Genomic DNA, 13006 nt, shown 5'->3' on the forward strand with positions numbered 1-13006 from the left:
TTTTTTTTTTTTTGATTTGGGTTGTGTGGTTCGATAAGGCTTTTAAGTGAAAATGACAATTATTATATAAGCTAATACTGTATGGATCTATGCCAGACACTAAGGGTTTTTCATTTAATCATTTCCTTTCTTCTTTATAACCCACTTAGGAGGTGGGCACTCCACCCATTTTACAGATTAGAATGAGGCTTCAATAGGTCATATTACCTGTTAAAGCTTGGCCTTGTGAATAAGGGGGGTCTGATTCTGTGCTTTGAATTATAGTCTACTACCACTTGACCCCTTATCACACTTCATGTGTATATTAAAATTTAAGACTTAGAGAATCTTTTGTATATATGTTATCACATTATTGACTAATAATACTATTTATCATTTGTTAAAATGTTTAGCATGTTGAGCCAGGCACTATACTAAGCACTAACAGAAAGGGACTTGGGGGACAGGGGTGTAAACATGGAGGAAAACTGAGGTTTTGACAAAGAAAACAAAGCATACAGAAAATCCATTAATACAACTACTTTGCCTCTCCTTTTGCTCTGTTTCAGGAATACCAAATTGACATATTTTTTGCTCAGACTTGGACAGACAGCCGCCTTCGATTCAACAGTACAATGAAAATACTCACTCTGAACAGCAACATGGTGGGATTAATATGGATTCCAGATACAATCTTCCGCAATTCTAAAACTGCAGAGGCTCACTGGATCACCACCCCCAATCAGCTCCTCAGAATTTGGAATGACGGGAAAATCCTTTACACTTTAAGGTGAGACATTGATGGATTTTTAATCACTGATGGGCTGATAATTCAGATCATCGTAGAGATGGGACCCTATTTTCATTGCTGCATTCTATCACTTCTCATGTTCGACATGCTACAGCCTCCCGAAAAAGTTTGTCCTAATGCTACTATGTGTGGAAATAAAGGCATACAAATCATCTGCAATGAATATAAACTCATTCCTCCATTAGAATCCATTTCTGCTTAAGTGGAATGCAGAATTATCTTTAATATAAATAACCCATGGCTCCACTCAGCTAGGAAAATAAAGATGTCTTGGTGTATTAATTGACAAATGTAATCATAGCCAAATTTAAGACCACAGGAAAAAAAGAGCATGGAGGGCATTCCCCAATGCATCCTTAATGGAAGTGACAGCTACAGTGTAATGAGTCTTCCTGGGGGCCAGGCAGTCCCTACAAAGCTGGGCAAAGTAAGAGAAACTGTACTTTAAAGAAGTGAACTGACTTGCCTGTCCAAAGTCACCACTGGGAGCTAGTGTTATCAGAGTTTGAACCTGTGTCTATATCTCTCAGAACTCTTTCTACTAAGATGGCCCAAGCCTAACTGAATGCCCAGTTGTAACATACCACAGGGATGCCCTGCACCTTGGCCAGTCTTTCTGTTTGTCTGGCATTAGGATCAGGACAGTACCCTCCAGAACTGTCATCCTCACTGCCTGTCATCTCTTAGGAGCGCTATATGTGCTCACTGTCTTCTAACACTTTCTCTCACCACCTTTGCAGCACAATGGCTCCTATGTCTCCTGCTCCTGTTTTTGTGCAGCCTTTTCTCCTTCTATTCTTTCTGCCTCAGAACTTCCTCATTACTTCACTCACTTTCCTCTCTCTTGCTGGCTTAGTTCATCCATTCCCACATCTATGCTGAGGCTTCCCATATGCCTACCTCCAACCCAGAACTTCCCTTCTGAACTCCACATGCTTGGAACCACCTGCCTATGGGATGTCTCCTCCTGAGGGTCTAAAAGGAATTGCAAATTCAGCATGCCTCAGGAGAAAGTGACTTGTCTAATTCTTCTGACCCATGTATCTTCCTGGCTCAGTGAAGCCCAAGACCAGCCCCTGGGTACTTCTCCTTTCCCACTCCAACATTTAGTACATGAGCTCTTAATTGCAGGTGAATTGTGGCCATGCAGAGAAGTCTCTAACTAAGAATGGTAAACAAGTATCCACAGCACAAATAGAAGTACAGATTAAAATAAAAAGAATTGGAAGATTAGAGAATTTCAACTTTCAGGAAAATAATTTTGGCAGGTGGGGAACAACAACAACATATCCACAGCAGGGAACTCTGCTGATGGATTACATTTAGAGAGCTGGAGTCTGTAACAGGTGTTTCCACATCAGTCTTAAAGGAGCATGGATAAGACTCTGAAGTGAAGGTGAGCCTCAGCAAGCCAGAATTGGGACACAGCCTATCCTGGGATCCTTCATAAGAACTCTGGTCCCAGAGCTGTCTGTTCTGGAAGGATGCAGTGCACACACTTGTATAGCCACCACCTGCCTAGTCTAATGAGAGAGTTGTCCAAATATGAAGTCCCTTCTACAAGTGGATTAGTTTGGCATTATACCTATTTAAACAAATACACCAGTTTCAACAGGGTAGAGGGTTTTAATTCAATCAGACAGATTGAAGACAAAGACATATAAAATAACAGTTATTTTTATTAGTCTCTTCTCTGACTTGGCTTATATTTCTAGACATAGTTTGGAATTTTACTAACTGAAATTCTTTCTGCTACCAATAGTTAAAAACAGAACAAAATAACACAGAAGCCACTAAACGGTAGCCCTGAATGGCACCACCACCAAGAATGAGTTAAGTGCACTGCTCTCACCCTCCAATTGTGGTAAAGGGACTGATCCTTATCTTTGACCTGGGACTTTTCTGGGTTGCTCCTGGCTGACCTCAAGAGTGACCCTTGGCTCTCCTGCAGGCTCACTATAAATGCAGAATGCCAGCTGCAGCTGCACAACTTCCCCATGGATGAACACTCCTGCCCGCTGATTTTCTCCAGCTGTGAGTACCAACTTGGGGTACAAATGCTGTGTAAAGGAATGTCTATTGTCTATTGATTTATGGCAGATGGTCATGAGATTGATTATAGCATCACTGTGCAACAGAAAAAATGGATAATGGTTTTGGTACTAGACACATGGGTGTTTTCACTCTATTGTTTGGAGTATGTTACAGAATAGGTAGCTTTGAAAAAGCTGTGAGAAACTTGACCATTACTTACAATAATGAAAGATTCAGAAATTGGTGAACAGTTGACTTACGAAAGACCTTTATGCTAATGATCTGTGCGTATTATTCGGAAGTATACAAAATTCATTTGGGATATTTTTAGGTTTAATATATTAAAATAAGGTGTTTTGTCTTCTGAATAGAAAGATAAAATATTTTATTTAAATATATTTCTATTTGTCTTATTGCAGTATCGTAGGATGAAATTTTTCAGTATTTTATTTCCTAATATTTTACATATGATTAATATTAGCTAACAAGTAATCATTCACAAATTCTTCAAGACAATATCTAGTGCATACAAGAATACATATAAAAGGAAATATCAAATTTATGTGTTTATTTATAAATTAACTTTTTAAGTAAAGCTCAATATGGAAATGTATCTGTAGAATTTAGGTAGTTCCTTTTAAATATATTGATCACAAGTAGTTAAGTGTGACTCATAAGAATTTAACTTTATTGGCTTTCTATAAAATTGCATATGGAGCTTGACAAACAAATGTGATGAAATCTCAGGCAGAGGTTTTGTGGCTTCCCTCACTGGACGTTATAGTGAAAAGACAAAAAAGAAATGAGAGATGAACACACTTTACAGTTCATTTTAGGTACAGGAAAAGACAAGGTAGAAAGCAAAATTTCATTGATATCCTAGATTGGGTAAAAATATTCTTTTGTAGAGATTAGTTTAATTAGTTGAATCCCAATTTAAAATAATATTTCCCCCCAAACCATTACATTTGTTGATAACACAAATTTTTAATGCCTAGCAAGTAGATGGCTAATGTCTGTGAATGTCTGGTAAACTTGCCTGTAGATTCATTTAGGCCGGCTGTTCTCTATTTATTTAATTACTTTAAAAGTTATGGAACCGTTCAAATAGTCTATTTCTTCGTAAGTCAGTTTGGTAGAGATGTATGTAATTTTCCTAGTGATTTGTCCACTTCGTTATTTATTAGTGTTCTCAGTGAACCCAATTTAGATATGTAGATCCTTCCAATGCTCTGTTATGTTATTCATCTAATTCCTTTATAACTTCAATGTTTGTTTTTCATTATTAGACATCCTATATTTTTTTGCTTTTTTCTAATTCTTTATGCAATTTGACAGCATCTTATTTCTTCACATGAAATTTTAAATTTCATCTTCCATTTATTTAAGTTCCCAAAATTTTCTGATATCTTTGTGGGAGCGATTTTCAGACTTCGTTGTTTTGTTTTACTCGGTTCCATGGTAATTCATTTACTTTTCTGTTCAATAAGTAATTTGTTCATTTGAGCTCATGTTTCTTGGAATTTTTTTCTGTAGGTTTTCTTTGAGGCTTACATTTAAAACAGGTCATTCTAAAGAGGTTTTGCTCTGACTCTGCCTGGTACCTCTATAACTTTAAAGTTTAAGCCTGGATTTCTAAGCTACATAGTTGGTGTGAGTTCTAGCTATATGTCTGTGATTTCAGGCTGTGATTTTACATTCTTAGGAAGGACTTTTTTGCTTTTCTGTTGCTCCCAGAACTGAATCAGGACAGGGAATCTATTTTTACAGAGAGTTTCTCCTGAGTCCACAAGCTGAGGTTATCTCCTTTCCCAAGTGTCCACCAACAGATGCATGCATAAGCAAAAAGTGGGAGAAAGGATAAAAGATCATGATTCTACTATATACTGTCTATATGAGACATAATTTAGATTCAAAGACAAATTATTTGGAAATGAAAGGATGAAATAAGATAATTAATGCAAATAGTGGCCAAAAAAGAGTTGGATTGATTATAGTAATACAGGACAAAATATATTAAAGAAAATTGTTATTAGAGACAAAGAAACATGTTTTATAATGATAAAATGTGTCAGCACAAGAAATTCACAATAATAATAAACGTGCATGCATCTAATAATAGAACTTTAAAATACATAAAGCAAAAATTGACAGATTTGAAGGGAAAAACAGATGATTCAGCAATAATAGATACTTTAATAGCCCATTTTCAAAAATGGATAGAAAGACTATAAGTAGAGGGTCTAGCAGGGAAACAGAAGACTGGAACAGTACTTTAAAGCAACCAGATCTAATAGATATCTATAGAACAGTCCACTGAACAACAACAGATTACACATTGTTAAATGTATATGAGGCTTTCTGCAAGATAAGCCACATATTAGGTAGTGAAACAAGTCAATAAATTTAAAAGGATTGAATTAAGATTGCAGGATACAAGATCAATATACAAACAACATTTGCATTTCTATACACTAGAAATTAAAACCTTGAAAAGGATAGTAAGAAAATTACATTTACAAAAGTATCAAAAAGAATATAATACTTAAGAATGAATTTAACAAAATAAGTGCAAGGCTTGTGTATTGAAAAATACACAAAAATATTGTTGAAGGAAAGGAAAGAAAATCTAAACAAATGGAAAGGCATTCTATGTTCATGAACTGTTACTTAATATTTTTAAAGTGGCAGTGGTTTCCAAAATAATCTGTAGATTCAGTGCAATACTTATCAAAACCTCAGCTGGCTCTTTTTCCTTGAAATTGACAAATTGATTCTAAAATGTATGGGGAAATTAAAGAAATCTAGAATAGCCAAAACAATCTTGAAAGAAGAACAAATTTAGAGAGCTCACACTTCTAATCTCAAAACTTACTACTAAGCTACAATTAACAAGACTGTGGGTGTGGTCCTGCTATAATGATGGATATACAGATATACTCAAATGCCCATCAACTGATGAACAGATAAAATTTAATACACTCATACAATAGAATATACCTTCACCTTAAGAAGATTAGGAAAACAGACAACTCTCCCATGCAGAAGAATTCCAATAATTTATATAGGTATTCCACCCTCATGGAGGTGGAATGTAACGCCTTACCCCTTAAGTCAAGGGTGAGCATAGAGACTTCCTTCCAAGAAGTTTATCATGGAAAGGGATAAAATGAGCTATTTTATAGTGGAGAAAAATGACAAACACTACTTCAGCCAGCTGATTAAGGTCAATATCAACAGTTATAAGTCATATTGATAATATGTACCCTTGATATGATGTGATGATAATGTCACTTTACCCTCATGGTCTCCCTCCTAAAAATCCATAACCCCCATATAATCATATGTAGATACATTCTACAAAGTCCCAATGTAGGTGCATTCTACAAAAACCTGAGCAGTACTGTTCAGAACTGTCAATGCCATTGAAAGCAAAGAATGTCTGTGAAACTATCATAGCCAATGTGGTATCTTGGATGGCATCCCCAAATAGAAAAAGAGCATTAGGGACAACCTGATGAAATCTGAAAAAAGAATAACAATAATGTATCAATATTGGCTCATTAACTGTGGCAAATGTACATATTAATGTAAGATATTAATGGTAGGGAAACTGGGTGTAGTATATTGGGAACTCCATGTAGTATCTTTGTAATTTTTCCATAAATTTGGACCTACTTTAAATTTCAGCAAAAGAAACAGTAGACAAAACCAAAAGACAACCTACAGAATGGGAGAAGATATTTGCAAATGTCTTATCAGATAAAGGGGTAGTATGCAAAATCTTTAAAAAAAATTATCAAACTCAACATCCCCACCCCCCCAAAATCTTATCTTTAAAAAGAAAGAAATATGAGTAATCATACCGAGCTGGTATTACAGGACCCATTCCTAAATAAAATTGGTCCAAGTTGCTGATAATTTAATATTTTAACAGATAAAGTGAAATAAAAATGTAAAAAATGATAAATCAAGATCCCATGCCATTTCTTTCACTTCAGCGAAACAAACTTCTGAATTATTGGAAATTTCTGGAAACCCTGGGCCAGAAGTTCCAGCTTAGAGATCTCAGTGGCAAACAATCTGGTACAGTGGTTCTTACATATTTTGGGCTCACATACAACTATGAGAATCTGAACAAACCTGTGGTCCTTTATTCACACACGTGGATAATTTCACATTGTATTTTGCAACTATCAGCTATATAATTTGTAGTCCAGAGTTTAAAAACTCCTCATCTAATCCATCTTGCTCATGTGTAGATGAGGAAACAGGAACAGATGCTGTCACTGTCCTAGGTTAAGGGATTAGAAATGGGATCCTCTGACTTCTGGAAAGTGCTTTTTCCACTGTATCCAACCAGTTACTATTCACTCTACCTCAAAAATGTCCCTGAACTTATTCACTGCTGTTTCCACCATTGGGTTTTCTGCTCCCACTTTAATATTTCAAACTCATTATATACATATATCCTGGCATTGGCTTACTAAAATATATATCTGTCTAAATCAATACTGTAATTCTAACCATTCAAAAGTTCTTTCCCCTGGTGATTAGTATCAAGCTTAAATGCTTTACCATAACCTACAAGATTCCTTCCTCCCTCTCTAACTTCATTTCTTTTCACTCTCTGTTTTGAAAGTGCATGTTTTACTATTCCTTTTATGAATGTTCATATCATTTTCACTCAAAATACTGCACAACACCAAACTACATCTTTTACATTTTCATTTTACCGAACTATAAACTAAAGGCATCCTCAATAGCTTGTGTATAGGTCAATTCAAACACAAAGACTTAGTATCTATGGATTTTACTCACAGAATTTTAATTGCATGTTCCAAACCAAAAATAGTTTATTCTACAGTTTTTGGTTATATGATTTAATGATATTTCACCTGCAGGACAACACATATGAAAGGGGTAAAATATAGTCATTGTGAGTAGAATGGAGGCCTCTAAAGAGGATCATAATCATCATGACAATAGGCTCATCCTCCGTATTCCTTTATGGTTACTTGATGAGGATGGATGTTTGCTAGCTCTTCTAACACTCCATGAGCTCCTCATCCAGGAGAGTAGCTATGTGTTTGGTAAGAAATGGCATCTGGTGGCTAATGTCAGTTGTGCTTCACTTTCTCAATTTCATGAGACGTTTCTGTGAAGGAAGGAGGATACACTAACCTGTTGTGTTTTTCTTAGGAATTTGATTATCTACTCAATAACAGTACCTCACATGTACCAAAGTAAACTTCAAGTCCACTCCTCCATTTTCTGTGAGCTCCTGATTGCTGATATGTTCAGCTTCCTTCTGATGTTGAGATCTAATACTTCTTCCCATATCTCTTTTAATATCTGAAACTGTTACTCTGTCACATTAGGAAGGATATTGCTTTCTATTCCTGATCTGTGGATTATTTTTAAGTTGTTCTTATGAAGATAAATTGAAAAGATATATTAGGACCCACAGAAATAGTTATCTTTGATCATCTTTCAATATTATTTTCCCCGTGTAGTCTGGTATGTCAGAAATTTCTGTTTCTATTTTTCCTTATCAAGTGCTCCTAACTCCAAGAAACTTGTGTTCTTTTTTGTTGTTGTTTTGTTTTTTTACAAGTTTGAAATAACTTTTATTTTTATTTTTTTAAATTTTTTAAAAGATTTTCTTTATTTATTTGACAGGGAGAGAGAGTGCACAAGCAGGGGGGAGCAGCAGGCAAAGGTGTGAGAGGAGAAGCAGGCTCCTGCTAAGCAGAAAGCCCTACATGGGGCTCAGTCCCAGGACCCCTGGGATCATGACCTGAGCCGAAGGCAGATGCTTAACTGACTGAGCCACCCAGGCACACCATAACGTTTATTTCTAAATATAGAATCATAAGAAGTTGCAAAAGTAGCACAGAGATTCATATTTTGCTTCCCCTGATGGTGACCAATTAATGATTACAGTGCATTATTGAAGCCAAGAAATTGATTGACACAGTATTATCAACTACACCGCAGATTTCCTAAGTCTTTGCATGTACTCATTTTTTTTTTTAATTTATTATGACTATACGAATGTTAAGATTTACTCTTAGCCCTTCCTTGCTCTGCACCATCCTCTCCTATACCATAGGATAGGGGTTTCAAATACAATGAACAAAGAAAAATGAAACAACTACAACAGCAAACCAAACCAAACCAAAACAAAACAGAGCCACACTGAGAATTTCAGTGAATGATTCTGGTTACTATATGTATTTTTTTTCCTCTTAAGTATACAGCAAGAAACATGACTACATGCTTGACTAGTAAATAGCAGCCAACATTTAATTTCAGGCTCCAACATACAACAGGTCATGGCGGAGATTATGGCAGAGTACATAAATTTCCTATGAGAGAACCACTTTCAATGTTGGCCAGATCTTACTCTGATGGAACACAGGAAGGACTTTGCCAGGTATTTTTATTTTTCAAACAGGAGATCTGAATTTTTATATGAAATTCTCCAATATTTTTAGAAGTTGACAATAAATTCATTTAAAATTAAATGTATCATTAAAACATTTCGGATGTTAAAACTCTACTGACCAAATAAAATATATCCATGAGCTGGATATGCAATGGCACAATCTCTGTATTCTTTTTTTCCTCTGTTTTACATTTCTTTTAAGCTGTGTAACTGTTTTCTCTGAGTAGCATCGTGGTCTCTTCATTTTCCAAAGTGTTTATTTTCAATTAACACTCCTTTTTCTTCTTTTATTATACTATCTAACAGAAATATAATGCAAACCAAGGGTGTAATTGTAAATTTTCTAGGAGTCACATCTTTTTTTTAAGTGGGCTTCATGTTCAGTGTGGAGCCCAATGTGGGTCTTGAAATCATGACCCTAAGATCAAGACTGAAGCTGAGATCAAGAGTTGGACACAACCAACTGAACCACCCAGAAACCCCTCTAGGACTCACATTTTAAAAAGTTAAAAGAAACATGAAATTAAATATAATAATATTTTATTTAACAAAATTTATCAAAAATATCATCATTTAAACATGTAATCAATATGAAAAATAGATGTTTTAATAAATTAGTATGTGATAGTTTCATAGTGTCTTCAATATACAATGTGTATTTTAAGCTAGCCTCACTTTTTAGTTTGGAGTAGTCACATTTCAAATACTCAGTAGTTTACCTACAGCTCATGGCTAACTGCTGTTGGAAAGCACAGTCTTAGACTCTCCCAGAGGTTTTCAAACCAGCTATTCATCTCCTTTAAAACTGTGTGTTTTGCTTAACATCAATAATGTTCTTAATTCCTCTTTCTTATTTTGCTGCCTGTTTAGGTAATTTACGTAAATACCTAGGTGTAAATTTAACCAAAGATTTGTATTTTGAAAACTATAAGACATTAATGAAATAAATTGAAGAAGGCAAAAATAAATGGAAAAATATTCCATGCTCATGGACTGAAAGAATCACTATTGTTAAAATGTCCATACTAGGAGGGAGTTAAGATGGCAGAGGAGTAGGGGACCCCTTTTTCAGCTGGTCCCAGACCAGCTGAACATCCTCGGAATCAGCCTTAGACCCAGGAAGATACATCTGGATCTCTATAAATGAACATCTCCAGCAATGAGTATTGAGGTACGAAACGGGGAGCCATGAAACCGCGCACAGATATCAGAAGACAAACGGAAGGAGGAGGGAGTCACCGTGTTCTGGTTCCGGGATGCAGTAGCCACCTGCACGGGGGAGCAGGCGAACTCACAGACCGGCACCCCCGAGAGATCAGACTGAGACTGTGAGCCGGGGAATGTGCGCCACCAGATTGAAATGGAGCTCCAGTGTACTCACTGGAACCAGACAGACTGGGAGCTCCGGAGGGCACAGGGGCAGCTGGCGGCTGGTGGCTGGTGGTGTTAGAAACACAAAGGACAGAGACGCACCGGCCCTGGAAGTGAGGGCTGGGATGCTGGGTGTGGGGCGCACATCCTGGGATGCTGCAGGGTTGAGCAGCACCAACAGAAACAGAGTTAAAGTGGACAGGTCATGAGTGGAGAACGGCCCACAATCCCTCTGTTCTGAGACTGGCAAACCACCAGGGAAAGGCACCAGAGAACAAAAGCCTGGAAATACCGGATCACAGTGTGCCCACCCCCATCCCCCTCGCAGGGGACACAGAGACTCTACCCAAAAAGGGTTGCCTGAGTATCAGCGTGGCATGCCCCTCCCCCAGAAGGCAGGCTGAAAAATCAAGAAGCCCACATCCCTAAGATCCCTATAAAACAAGGGCAACGGCCTGGGTCCTGGTCAATAATTTGGGCTCTGGACAACCCTACAACCTCTCCTCATCAGAATGACGAGAAGGAGAAATTCCCCCCAGCCAAGAAAAGACAATGAGTCTGTGGCCTCTGCCACAGAACTAATGGATATGGATGTAACCAAATTATCAGAAATGGAATTCAGAGTAACAATGGTCAAGATGCTGTTTAGACTTGAAAAAAGTATTAATGAAAATGTTAGAGAATATAGAATCTCTAAGGAAGGAAATGAGAGCAAATCTGGCAGAAATTAAAAATTCTATGAGCCAAAAGCAGTCAAAACCAGAGGCTCTGACGGCCAAGGTGAATGAGGCAGAAGAACATATCAGGGAATTGGAGGATGGGTTAGTAGAAGAGAAAGCTAAAATAGAATCTGGACTTAAAAAAATCCATGCTTAAGAATGTAGGTTATGGGAAATTACTGACTCAATGAAACGTTCCAATGTGAGAATCATCGGCATCCCTGAGGGGGTGTAGAAAAACAGAGGTCTAGAAGAGATATTTCAACAAATTGTAGCTGAAACTTCCCTAATCTAGCAAAGGAAACAAACATTCAGGTCCAAGAAGCAGAGAGGACCCCTCCCAAGCTCAACCACGACAAACCTATTCCACGTCACGTCATAGTGCATTCGCAAATATTAGATCCAAGGATACAGTATTGAAAGCGGCCAGGGCAAAGAAATTTCTCACATACCAAGGCAAAGGGTATCAGAAATACGTCAGACCTGTCTACACAGACCTGGAATAAGAGAAAGGGTTGGGGGGGGGGCATTTTTAAAGCTCTTTCAGAGAAAAACATGCAGCCAAGGATCCTTTATCCAGCAAGGCTGTCATTCAGAAATAATGGAGAAATAAAGACCTTCCAGAATCTCCAGTAACTGACCAATTTCGTAACCACAAAACCAGCCCTACAGGAGATATTAAGGGGGGTTCTATAAAGGTAAAAACCCCCAAGAGTGACACAGAACAGAAAGTCACAACCGATACAAAGACTTTACTGGCAACATGGCATCATTAAAATCATATCAATCAATATTCAGTCCCAATGTAAATGGCCTAAATGCCCCCATAAAATGCCACAGGGTTTCAGATTGGATAAAAAGACATGACCCATCCATTTGCTGTCTAAAAGAGACTCATTTTGAACCTAAAGATACATTCAGACTGAAAGTAAAGGGATGGAATACCATCTTTCACGCAAATGGACCTCAAAAGAAAGCTGGGGTAGCAATTCTCATAACAGATTGGATTTTAAATTAAGGACTATAGTTAGAGACACAGAAGGGCACAATATTATTCTTAAAGGATGTATCCAACAAGTGGATATGACAATTATAAATATATATGCCCCCAACAGGGGAGCAGCAAGATACACAAGCCAACTCTTAACAAGAATAAAAAGACATATAGATAAAAATACATTAATAGTAGGGGACCTCAACACTCCACTATCAGAAATAGACAGAACGCCCATGCAAAAAAATTGACAAAGAAACAAGGGCTTTGAATGCCATACTCGACGAGTGGGACCTCATAGATATATATAGAACACTACACCCCAGAACCAAAGAATACTCATTCTGTTCTAATGCCCATGGAACATTCTCAAGAATAGACCATGTTCTGGGGCACAAAACAGGTCTCAACTGATAACAAAAGACTGAAATTATTCCCTGCATATTCTCAGACCACAACGCTTTGAAATTGGAACTCAACCACAAGGAAAAATTTGGAAGAAACTCAAACACTTGGAGACTAAGAATCATCCTGCTCAGGAATGATTCAATAAACCAGGAAATCAAAAATCAATTTAAACAATTTATGGAGACCAACGAGAATGAAAACACAACGGTCCAAAACCTATGGGATACTGCAAAGGCAGT

At 37.2% G+C, this 13006-nt stretch overlaps 1 protein-coding gene and 1 pseudogene across 2 annotated transcripts in view; both read left to right on the plus strand.

The window, feature by feature from the left end:
* Positions 1–13006, plus strand: part of GABRG3 (gamma-aminobutyric acid type A receptor subunit gamma3) — a 721008-nt gene that overhangs the window by 364292 nt on the left and 343710 nt on the right. For both annotated transcript variants that reach the window (XM_034667987.1, XM_034667988.1), the window contains exons 4-5: positions 549–769; positions 2742–2824. In XM_034667987.1, the coding sequence (XP_034523878.1) occupies positions 549–769; positions 2742–2824 (304 nt within the window). The remainder of the gene's footprint in view (positions 1–548; positions 770–2741; positions 2825–13006) is intronic.
* LOC105238749 overlaps positions 9163–13006 on the plus strand; it is a 40245-nt pseudogene continuing 36401 nt past the window's right edge.

Source organism: Ailuropoda melanoleuca, chromosome 9, assembly GCF_002007445.2.
Source record: "Ailuropoda melanoleuca isolate Jingjing chromosome 9, ASM200744v2, whole genome shotgun sequence".
Lineage (NCBI taxonomy): Eukaryota > Metazoa > Chordata > Mammalia > Carnivora > Ursidae > Ailuropoda > Ailuropoda melanoleuca.